The sequence below is a fragment of the Magnolia sinica genome, chromosome 9 (genome assembly GCF_029962835.1).
Source record: "Magnolia sinica isolate HGM2019 chromosome 9, MsV1, whole genome shotgun sequence".
Classification (NCBI taxonomy): Eukaryota; Viridiplantae; Streptophyta; class Magnoliopsida; order Magnoliales; family Magnoliaceae; genus Magnolia; species Magnolia sinica.
Genome location: NC_080581.1, coordinates 68,446,972 through 68,459,229, shown reverse-complemented (window position 1 = coordinate 68,459,229; position 12,258 = coordinate 68,446,972). Strand labels below are relative to the sequence as shown.

The following is a 12,258-nucleotide window of genomic DNA, read 5'->3' as shown; positions in this document are numbered from 1 at the left end:
ATCCTTTTGGTGCACTTTTTCTCCATTTGTGGTCTTCTCTTGGGTCAATAAAATGTTGATTTTGAGAATTCGATCGCTACGAAGTATTATCTATGATCTTGGGTGGAGTATTATCTATGCTCTTAGGTGGAGTGTCGACAGGTACATGAATCCCACCTTACCATCTCACTATATTAAGGGCCAAATCTTCAATTAAACCATAGCTCATTAAGTCTTTTCTCACCACCTTCATGCAAGTCCATTTAGACCTTCACCTAGCCCTTTTTAGGACCTTCAACTCACACCAACTCACTCGTGACCAGCGTGGTTCTTGGATTCCATTATACATGACCAAATCATCTAAGTACCCTCTAATGTATTAATTTCTAATTTCATCCTTGTCTTGTTACTCATCCATCTTAACATACTCATTTCAGCCACACTCATCTCATAAGCATATTGTTCTTTAAAATTTTCCTTTCAATTTGAGTGGTACATGACAATTACATAAAAGCTTTAGTTCATGGCACATGTAAACTCAGGCCCACAACTTAGTTTAAATTGAAACACTTATATGCGATTGTATGCAATTTCTAAGTAATTTCTAATAGCCCGCACAACATCCATCACACCTGTTAGTGTTAAAACTTGTTTCTAAAAACACCACGGGTTTAGAAATAAGGGCACGACTACAATAGAAACTGGCCACTAACGCTAGTGTGACAGGAACTTTTATTCATGCATTGGTTTTACTCAAACGCAGACATTTTGGGAACACCTCCAACAGATGAACAAACAGTCAATTTTGAAAGAATTTATTGTCAGCCTCTTTGAGATGTGAATCTATCTGATTCAAAAGGAAAAAGCTTGCATCAGTATCTCAGTTTCAATTCAAACATGGGTTTTATTCTGACTCTGTTTTGAGAAAAATTTACAACCAGGAAAGAGGAAAAAATAAAATTTTTATCTAAAGAAATGCATTGAAAGATTGTTTTTTCAATCCCTACTTTCCATCAGATTCCACCTATTCAATCCCTACTTTCCATCAGATTCCACCTAACCCATGACCTCAACAAGGCTGACAGATAGCATTTACCACCTAACCAGGGACTGCTTCTATGTTTAAATTGCATATTTATTGTTCATACTTTAATTGTTTATTATTAGTATAATTAAATTCCCAGTTATAAATTCTGCCACTCTCCCCTGCTGAGTATACTGAGTCAAGTCGAATCGAGTTGAGTCAATCCTCCAGTTCCACACCAGCTAAACCTGAAACCCAAATTCAAACCTGCCCTCCTTTTGCCATAAAAGAACTGACCTACACTAACAAAAGAACCTGTTCCCAGTGTCAACTTCACACCATCCAGTCCAAGCTAAAACAGTACTGTTACCTCTATTACCTTTTGGTAGCTACAATCCTGATATGGACCCACCAACGACCATGCTTTCCCATTCATGTGGAACACGATGAGCACCACGGATTCAGTAGAGGGTATCTTTAAGACTGTTACCTCTATCACCTTTTGGTAGCTACAATCCTGATATGGACCCACCAACGACCATGTTTTCCCATGCATGTGGAACACGATGAGCACCACGGATTCAGTAGAGGGTATCTTTAAGACTGTGATGACCAAGAATTCAAACAATGTATGGAGAAATGACAATCTTTTTGTAACTTGCATGCAAAAAGAAGCAACCAATCACAATAAGATGAAAGGATTGTAGAAGAAAATCATGAAGGATGGGCTCTAGCATTAGTGGGGAATTTCATGTTTATGATACCTCCTTCGATTTGAGACATCTCTAATGGAAGATTCAACAAGCCCCCCCGAATGGAATTCTTGAGATGGAGAACAATTTCTATCTATTTTATTTTTCATACATGGTAGATCTAGAAGATGTGATCAGAACAGTATTAGATGTTGCAGAAATGGGAATACGACTTCTCCCAGCCAATGTGCTAATCATGCACACAGCTATCTTTATTCGGATCAATAACATGTCAATGGAATAATGAAAATGGAAGTCAGCTGCCACTGAGAAGTGATGAAACTATGGAGAATGGACCAGAGCACAATTTGCAAGAATTAGTGTTGAGGTCAACCTACCCAAGATGATCATGGACTCTTTTGAGATTGAAACCAGGCACAAGGAAATGTGTAGTGAGCTATGAGTAACTGTTTATGGTTTGTTATTCCAGTGGCAGGATCGACCATCTCATCAGAGATTGCAAAAGTGATGTTAGATTCCACCCCTCACCTGAGGCAAACAGAACTGGATCATTGTCGGGATTCCACTGTGTAGATTCACCTGCCAAAAATCAAGCCTTCCCATGCATCAAGCCAGCCACAACGCTTGAAATAAAATGATGGGTTAGAAAAACTTGGCCAAACCTTTTTGGCCACTCGTCAGTTTTGTTACTATAGCGCAAGTGATCAGTGGACAAGTCCAATCTAACGTTGAGAGAATCCGCATAGTGGGACCCATTGAATGAACAGCTTGGAACTAGCACGTGTCTCACTTCAGCACATGAGGTGTAGATGGGTCTCCTGGATAAACGTGTGGTCTGAGCAAAGCTCCCTAAATGAATTCCTAATCTCCAAACATGTAAATGTCGGAACACACGGTCATGTTACTAAGGCAAGCATACAAAAGGGCGGCTCACTTCCAAACATGAGAAGAGAATCCTTGTTTTAACAAAGAAGAAGCAAATGTAGACACATTCTTCCTACTGTCGGGCAACATGTTTCCAGGTAGAATTGATCTTGAAAAGGGAGGTAATGATTCAGTTGAGGCTTCTCCATTGAAATAGCAAGGCCACAAGGTGGACCACAGAATGGATGGGCAACAATTCTTTCCTACATCTCATTGTCTTTTATCATGCATTTGAAGGTAAGAGACTGGATGGCTGAGATTAATTTGTAGGCGACAAAGAGACGTGCAAGTCGATTCTCGAGAACCTTTTCCTTCAAGAAAAGGTCTTCAAAAGCAAAACAGGAAAGATGGAATATCAGGACTTGTGTAAAAACACTAAAATCTCACGGGAAAAGTAGTAGAAATGCCAGATTTTCAAGAGGCAATCTTAGTGGTGTGTTTGGTTGCACAATTGAATCAAATTGCAATTATTAACCTAATGAAGTGAAAGTGGCCGGTTTAATTTTCTTCAAGAGTACCCATAATTGGGTTCCAAAACTTGTGATTAAGTAAAGGGATCTGAATACAATTTAGGGGCTACTTGCTCATTTCGATTACTAGGAAAAAATATTGGTTTTTGCCATTTTTTCGTTTTTGCCATTTTTTCGTAATCTGAATGTTCACAATCCAACTCAATTGTGCATCCAAACACAGCAATATTCTCTAATTATAGAAATGTAATTGCACGGTGTTTTGCTGATAATTGGTGACACAACATGATGAACCGCACATACTGTGGTGTCTTCTTTCCTCACAAAATTTGCTTTTTGTTGAGTATTTCTTTTTCATTTTCTATATTCTCCGGTAGATGGTTTCTTGTATATTAGTTATTATTGACAGAACCAGATTAACCTAGCTTTTCGTTTTTTGTTTCCAAGGACAAGACATAGGTAATTCGGATTGTTGCAATACATGTATGGTGGAGATGAAGCGGTAGAATGTCAATTGCATTGCCACTATAGAAAAGCAAACCCATGATAATCTAGCAAACTAAAACTCAATCCCTCATTAGATGTTGCTTATCCATCAAATAAAATTCACAGAAAGCTTGAGAGTTACATAGGCAGAATTGCATCTTGGCCCAAGAATGGATTTGGATACATTTAAGCAGAGATACATGAACAAGATTTCCCATTTTTGATAGAATCAATTATTCCGCAAATACAGAACCTAACAGCTGACACTCTCAAATCAACAGATGCCCCTTGTAATTGCATCTAAGCTGACTACTACAAAAATATTCTTACTTTCTTGCTAAACATACCTTCGATCCAATCTTATTTCCATTAACAACATTAAATTTGCTCAAATCTTTCTACGGGGATCTGAAAGCTTCACCAGCATAGCGGACATTCCCAAGCTCCTCTTCGATACGCAAAAGCTGTAACCAAATCGAGGAAAAAAATAAGAGTGGGAATTATGAGATTATGTTAATGGGCAAGGAAATTGCATCTAACAATCTGCAAGATACACGACATTTCAAGGAAAGGCCAATTATGGGGATATATTGTAGAAATGGAGACATAATTTCTTTGAAGTGAGAAAAACACAAACTAGATTTCTTAGAAACAATGAAAGTAGTTTTGAATATTATAAGCATCCCAGTAACTATAATGAATGTATAGATGATACAAAGGACTGAAGAATCAAAGGAACCTTGCCATGTAGGAAAGAAAAACGCTTTTGCAACAGAGTCCAGGTCATGCTGTAAAAGTAGCCAAGATAGGTACAAATAGAACCCATGATAGCTCGGTCTAAGAACCATCTGGCAGTACCAGCTATACTAATTTAAATACCAATTTGTCATATTTTGGAAAATCCAGCTGTCCAAGAGGAGATGGTTTTGTGCTGGAAATAAATCCAGTATCATAAAGAAGAATAGTTTTGAATTTTACCAATCAGACAACAGACATTTACAGAAACAAGTGGCTCATTATTACCTGATTGTACTTGGCCAGCCGCTCACTACGGCAAGGAGCTCCTGTTTTGATCTGTAGGACAGTTCACAAACAGTGACAGTTCAACATTACACAATATCAACAAAGATAAACAGCCAGCAACATATCTCTGCAAATAAAAATCAGTACTAGAGATGATACCTGTCCGCTTGCTAGGCCAACGGATAGATCAGCAATAAAATTATCCTCTGTCTCACCACTGCGGTGGCTCACCATCACACCCCATCCTGCAGCTTTTGAGTCAAGAGCTGCTTGTATGGATTCTGTAACTGTTCCAATCTGGTTAACCTGCACAGGAGATGTCTACAGTGAGTTGGAATGAACTCAACATTAAAGCGATTGTATTTGAATGCAATCATGGGGCATGGAAATTGAACCATGATCAGTGCTATGTGGTTCAGGTTTTACCAGGACATATGATGCATTTTGTAGGAAGAACGCATATAGGTAATGATTGTGTCTAAGATCATGCTTGCATTAGAGACATATAATTGAATGAACCCCAGATCATACTAACAGATATTTTTATTGGTTTGTGATGCATTAGCAACACAATTCCATTTCAGAATAATCACAGGCCTGTGCAGATTTGCAGGATTCACGCACATACTAATGGTGAAGAGATCATCCTTGCCAACTAGCAGAGCTGAAAACCAATGCCCTCAAAAGGCCCAAACAAATAAATTGAAAAGGTGAGACTTGAAATCCCAAGAGTCGGTTCAATGACAACTATGCTTTCCAGAATAATTTTTTAATGATATATTGCTGAAATAACTTGATCTATTAAAAAGGAGAAAAGCAGTTATGGATACTCAAATTTCCAAAGATAGCAGTTTTACAGAGTACGATAGATATCGAAGCCCTTACCTTTAATAACAAACCATTACAAGACTTCTTCTGAATTGCCTCCGCAATCCGCTTTGGATTTGTTACCAACAAATCATCTCCCACTAGTTGTATATCAACTGAGGACTGTAGTGATGCCCATGAGCTCCAATCATCTTGATCAAAGGGATCTTCAATGGACACAATTGGAAAGTCTCTGACAAACTCTTTGTATAGCTCACCGAGGCTGTGAGCTGTGTGCACATGAGCCCCATCGTTTGGCTGCTTCTTGAAATCCAGATCATATCTGCCATCTTTAGTGAAGAACTCTGAAGCGGCCACATCCATCCCGATCTTGATCTGCAAAACCCATTTTGAGATCATTTCTGTGCAGAGAAAAAAGAGGGGGGGGAGGGATGATGAAAAGCTGAACTATTCTGTTTCTACCTTGCCAGTATAACCAGCCTTTTCGATCGCATCAATAAGCAAAACCAGCCCCTCCCTGTTATCCTGAACATTAGGAGCAAAGCCACCTTCATCTCCGACATTGCATGCATCTTGCCCATATTTGGCCTTGATGATACCCTTTAGGATATGATATACTGTTTCATAAAATACAATTTAAAACAGTCATTCCAGTTTTTCTGCATCAGTAACATAAGACTATCATGCTATTCTGGGTCTATCTGCACGGAGATCTACAAGCGCAATTTAGAATGAAACAGTGGATAATGCCAACAGATTTGAGCCTTTAAGGGGGAGGGAGGGAGCTAACCTTCACTACCCATACGCAGAGCCTCAGCAAATGAAGTAGCACCAACTGGCAATATCATAAACTCTTGCATGGCCAGATTATTGCCCGCATGACTGCCCCCGTTTATCACATTGAATGCTGGAACTGGCATCACAAGCTCCTTCGTTCCAGCTAATTCCTGAATGTGCTTGTAGAGAGGTACTCCCTTTGCTCCTGCACCGGCCCTACATACACTTAATGATACTCCAAGAATGGCGTTGGCCCCTAGTTTTGATTTGTTTGGGGTTCCATCAAACTCAAGCATAATGGCATCAACATCAGCTTGATTCCTGATCAAAAAAGAAAACACATGCATGTCAGAACTTCATGTTCTACAGAAAGTGGAAGCGATCAATCACATAGAACAACAAAACAAATATACAAACATCAAAATGTGATAGTAATAGTGACATATAAATCATCACAATTGGATAGACTTGCTCTAGTCTCCAAAGGTTAAGATTGAGTACTTTATTTGGATTACTGTCTTACAGGACATCATATTCTTTGTACAGTGATTGGCAGTGATTGGCAAGGAAATAAAAGAATCTTTCTGGAACTCTATCACAAACACATGATATAACACCTTATAGTGATACTACCAAAAATCCTCCAACGTGAGCTACTTGCCTACTTGGCTGGTTCATGCTGGATGTTGTCTGAAAATGCTTATGTGGATATGCTTTATGGAGACGATTAACTGCTAACAACATCTGTAGCTCCTACTATTGATCATTTGATCTACCGCCAGCACATCTTCCAATCCAACAAGTCACCCATTTCACGGCAATGCTGACACAATGTTTTTCTCGCGGCACACTCTCCTCGACAGTCACTGACTCACTACAAAGATTTAATGCTTCTCTAATTTCCCTTCATCTGAGGCATTGCCCAAAGTAAGGTTCAAAGACCATACTCAACTCAAGATTTAATAAATGACCGAGTCAGAGTTTGACTCACGAATCATTGTGACCTTGCCTTTTTTTTAAGGGATTCATTGTGACCTTGCCTTGAAGAGAACATTCATCGAATAAGCTAACAAGTATTTCAAAAATCTACTGTCTCAACAAGTATTTCAAATTTCTATTGCACACAAATTGTGTTTTAGTAATGAGTATTTCATTAGGTTTATCGCATACTAAAAGGGCATATATAAATAACTAAAAGGGCATATATAAATAACAATTACACCTCGGAATTGAAGCATAATAATGCAATTTACTGCAATATCTATACTCGTAAAATGTATGCTTAGGATATATTTGGTAGCAACAAAAGTTCAATACTAATCAAGCTTGTCCGGGTCAAGACCTTATCCATGCATGTGTTGCATGTTAGGCATCGCAGAAACAAAGAAAAGTTAAGACAGCCTAATCTATGCCTTTTTATTGTTGGAGAGATTTCCCATGTTCCTACAAATGATTGGGACCTGGTTATCCCTATTATGGCACATGCCAGAGTTAATTGTGATACACATCCCAATGAACCACAAGTGCGGCAGTGCCACCTTTCATCTTTAAGCACTACAAATTTGCCACATCTAACCTTCAAACCCTTCATGTATCAACTTGTACATGCACTATGTGTTTCAAATATGCTAGCATTCATCATCAACTTTCACACATATGCCACTTTATATTTTCAAGCACCATGCATGTACCACTATTCATCTTCAAGTACTCAGCATGTGCCATGTTCAAACATACATTGTCAAGCACCACACATGTGCCACGTGCAATGGATAATCCTTCCTTATCCGGGTTCTTGACAAATAGCAGCAATCCAAGTTAGTCTAGGTCAGCAAGCCCAATCAGCTTAGTCACAAATAGCTTGGCCTGGAGAACTTGACCAAAACAAAACTTCACTTGCTTCCAGACAGGGCCCTTAGTAAATAAATAATAAATAATAAATAAAGAAAAGAAAAAAGATACATACTTTGTCATACTTACCAGATTGCATACATGGAATAAATAATAAGACAATTTAGTGCTTTTTCGATAAAGAAATTATCACAACCAGATGTTATGTATGAAATTTCACATACAACCCAGTCTTTCCCAGTATAGTGTCGCTTAGTATCCAAGCCACGCAAAAGGTGGGCCACATCATGAAGATCACATGGGGCAAAGATCACGCTGGTCCACTCAAGGTGGGCCACACCATCAAAAGCAATGATCAGTAGATGATCTGACTCAGCATACAAGTGTGGCCAAACTAATAAGTGGATTAGACTGATTTTCACCCTAGGTGATCTTCTTGGCGCGGCCAACCTTTAACACAACTCAGATGTCCTAAACATTATCATTGGCAGAAAAGGCATGACTGTATGCAACCATTTTTCTTTTCTATATTTTAAAGCTGTTGTTCGAGCATGTAATATGGTAAGTGATTTGATCGATTCCGACTTGGATTGAAAAGTTGGGTCGGCTTCAACTATAAAAATAAAAAATAAAAAACTACTCGGCCCTTCATTTGCTCCAGCCAGCACTTTGCCATGTCACACTCAGTGGCTAGGACTTTTTCTCATCTGAGATTCTAAATCATGGCCAAAACCTTGTTTTAAAAAATGCAGAAAATACTTGTGGCTAGAAGTGTGCTTAGGCTGTGATCTTACTCGTTTAGTAGTGGCAATCAGGCTTAAGGTTTCAGCAGTCCTATTATTGAATTAGAAATCTGATGGATCAACATGAGATAAAGAATTCAAAAGATCTCAAATAATCACCATGGGCCTGTTTGGATGCCTGTAACTTTTCTAAAATGTAACAAAGTTACAGGTGACTTTGTTACAGTTGGTGTTTGGGGGAGGAAAGTCACAGGTAACTTTCTCTCAACCTGTGACTTTCTTACAGGAGAAAGAGGCGGAAATCTTATAGGCACTTGAGTCGTTTTTCAAGTTACCTGTAACGGTTTGAAATTTTGAAATGAAAATCGTTGGGAAGAATTGCACCTGCATTGAAGAAGCGTACCTACCTTCTCAGACGGAGTGAAGTACTCCGTTTCCCTCTCTCAGTCTCATTCTCCCTCTCCGATCCAGCTTCAACAGGGTTAGAAAACCCCTTTCTTTCTTCTTTTTACGTTTTCCTTTCCTTTCCTTTTTTTTTTTTTTTCATCGGGGTTGACGGAGGCAGTTTGGCTAGAGTCATGGGTAATGTCCGATGGTCTGTGGGGTCCACCATCCTATATTTGTTTTATCCATGCCGTCCATTCATTATTTTGGATTGTTTTAGGGCTTGATTCCAAAAATGAGGCATATCTAAATCTCAGGTGGGCCACACCACACAAAATAGTAATGATTGAAAGTCCAACATTAAAAAACTCCTTGGGCCACTCTAATGTTTGTTTCACATCCAACCTGTTGATTAGGTCAGAAAGACCTGGATGAAGGGAACAAAACAAATATCAGTTTGATCCAAAACATCAGTGGCCTACCAAAAGTATTTAATGGTGGACATTCAATCAACATTGTTTCTAGTGATTTGGTCCACCTGAGATTTTGATGTACCTTATTTTTGAGTTGATTTCTTAAAATGATCTAGAATAATGGATAGATGGTGTGGATAAAACAAATACATCATAGTGGGGCCCACATTCCATTGTTCATTTTGTATAAGTGGGGCTTGTTGGTCAGTGCAACTTGTCCCCGTGTAGGTCCCAAATCTGTTTTAACATACGGTTTTTTAAACACTCCCAATTTCTATTTGCATTGAGATTCCTCACGTCCTCAGGTGTTTTGAAATTGAGTGCCCACTGCATTGTTAACATATCCATTTTCAAACAGTCCCAAGTTCCATTTGCATCTAGATTCTTGCCTGTTGTCAAATGGTGAGAAATCGAGGGTACATCGAAGTGTTAAGATATTTGGTTTTAAACAGTCCCTTGATATTGGTCCATTTTAATAATGTCCCACTTTGAGATTTAAACTGCTAATGCAAAATTTGGTGGAAGCAGCTTCCTATGCTTGTGATTTCTCTTTAACTGATCCTTGCCAACAAGAGTCACTCCTGTGGGAAATTTTTGCTTGGATATCTTACCTCAAGTTTTTTTTTTTCCCTACATTACAAGCATTTTGAAAACGTGAGCCCACTTTTATGGCCCACCTGTTGATTTGTTTTGCCTAAGAATCAGCCAAACTATTCATTTACATGGGCTTGATAAAATGGAATAATTTTATCCAATCTTTTTTACGTGTTAATCTGATTTTTCAACGATTCCTTATTTCAAGCTCTAGTTAGCGTGAATATGCAACTTATTACCTGTAATAAAGTTATTACTTACACCAGTAAGTACGTTACATATAACTTTCTTACAACTTAAAAAAGTTACGGGCATCCAAACAGGCCCCATGTGTGACCCCTTATAATTTGAGTTTTTTTCTCTAAAATGCATCTACTACAGCTCCCTACTCTGTAAAACATCATAACTTTTATTTGACTAAGAAAACAGCAAATGATCCTTAAAAAAAAAAAAAAACCTGTAAATCACAAAATCATCTGAGTGCAAACCACAGCTGGTACAAGCCATGTGAACCCATATTAACGCGGCGTACATCACATGTACTGGACTTATGCAGAATAGGCGCCCGCCAAATGGACAATCCAGATCAATGGTAGGACCTTTCATTATAAATGATCTGAACCATTCATGTTGCAGGGAATCAATCAGATGGTTAGAAAGGTAGTATCAGTGTTATTTTGGAAGAACAGCCCCTGAAGGGCGGGCCAGGACCACATTGATGGTCCAGATCTTCCATTTGTGGTCAGATGTGACGATATGATAATGTGCATTCTGTGAAGTTGTAAAGCTCAGAAATTAAACTGATCTGACAATCCCAACCGTCCGATCACAGAATTACTGACCATTGAATATGATCTGCCAATTGATGTTTTGTTTTTCAGTGATTATTTTTACAACGAAGCCTCCAATCAGTTCAATTTTCATCTACAGGCACTCGATGGTGGGCCACACATCCCATCGAGATCTCGAAGTTTACCTGACATCAACACCAATCAGCCTCGGCGCCAAGAGCTCGTTGATGTTCTTCACAGCGTTGAGGACGCCATTCCCACCGTAGACGCTCTTGTCGCCATCCCTCAGCTCCAAGGCCTCATAGATCCCGGTCGACGCCCCACTGGGCACCGCCGATCGGTAGAGATCGTCAGTCACGAGATCGACCTCGACCGTCGGATTCCCCCTGCTGTCGATGATCTGCCTCGCCTTCACGGATTTCACCGTGTGCGCCTTCACGGCCTTCGTCGTTGCCGACGGGGCAACGGCGGTCGAGCAACGGACGGTCAGATGGCGAGATTTGAGGGAAGGGAGTGCTGATGAGGTGGCAGAGGACAGGGATGGGATTTTGGAAGAAAGGAAGGGTTTTTGGAGGAGAGATGAGCTTGAAGAGGAGAGAGATGGAGGAGTTAGAGCCATTTCGTGGAGAGAAGATAGAGAGCTAGGGTATTGGAGGGGATTTTTATACAAGGGAGGGGTACTTTGGGAAGTCCGTCGAGGGGCGATAAAAGCAGAGGGGAGAAGAGGGGTAGCTGTTGGAATTTTTGGAAATACGAGGGAGACAAGCATCCGTCGTTCAAGTGAGAGGAGAGGAGAGGAGAGGAGACGAGAGGATCGGCGTAGACTCCTGTGATAGCTCATCACCATTTGAAAAATGGTAGTTACTCACTAAATGTAGACATGGCATGGTTTTAATGCGATCCATACCGTTAAAATTATTTAAATCATAGATAAAAGTGCTTATATTAAAAAAAAATTACAATATTCTAATTTTTTAATTTTGATAAATTTAATATTGTACTCATAAACATTGATTTACTTGGACCGTTAAAACCCCTTTTTCCTTGGTGATTTTAAAGAGTCATTTAAAAACAGTGTTCCCCACATTTTGGATGGTCAGGATCGCATGTAAGTGGCACACGTGAGGACGTCCAGTCATCACCATTTTCAAAATGGTGGTAAACTGAAAATGGTGGTGAACCATCGAAGGAGTAGGGA

The 12,258-nt window shown here is 39.4% G+C and overlaps 1 protein-coding gene across 1 annotated transcript; it reads right to left on the bottom strand.

The window, feature by feature from the left end:
* Positions 1–3,662: 3,662 nt before the first annotated feature.
* LOC131255593 (enolase 1, chloroplastic-like) lies at positions 3,663–11,848 on the bottom strand. The gene is made up of 7 exons (XM_058256341.1): positions 11,246–11,848; positions 6,238–6,545; positions 5,910–6,064; positions 5,505–5,822; positions 4,779–4,925; positions 4,620–4,670; positions 3,663–4,060 (listed from the first exon to the last, which is right to left on the bottom strand). Exons 1-7 carry the CDS (start codon positions 11,827–11,829, stop codon positions 3,995–3,997), a joined length of 1,629 nt encoding a protein of 542 aa, XP_058112324.1. The 5' UTR covers positions 11,830–11,848; the 3' UTR covers positions 3,663–3,994.
* Between the last annotated feature and the right edge of the window lie 410 nt (positions 11,849–12,258).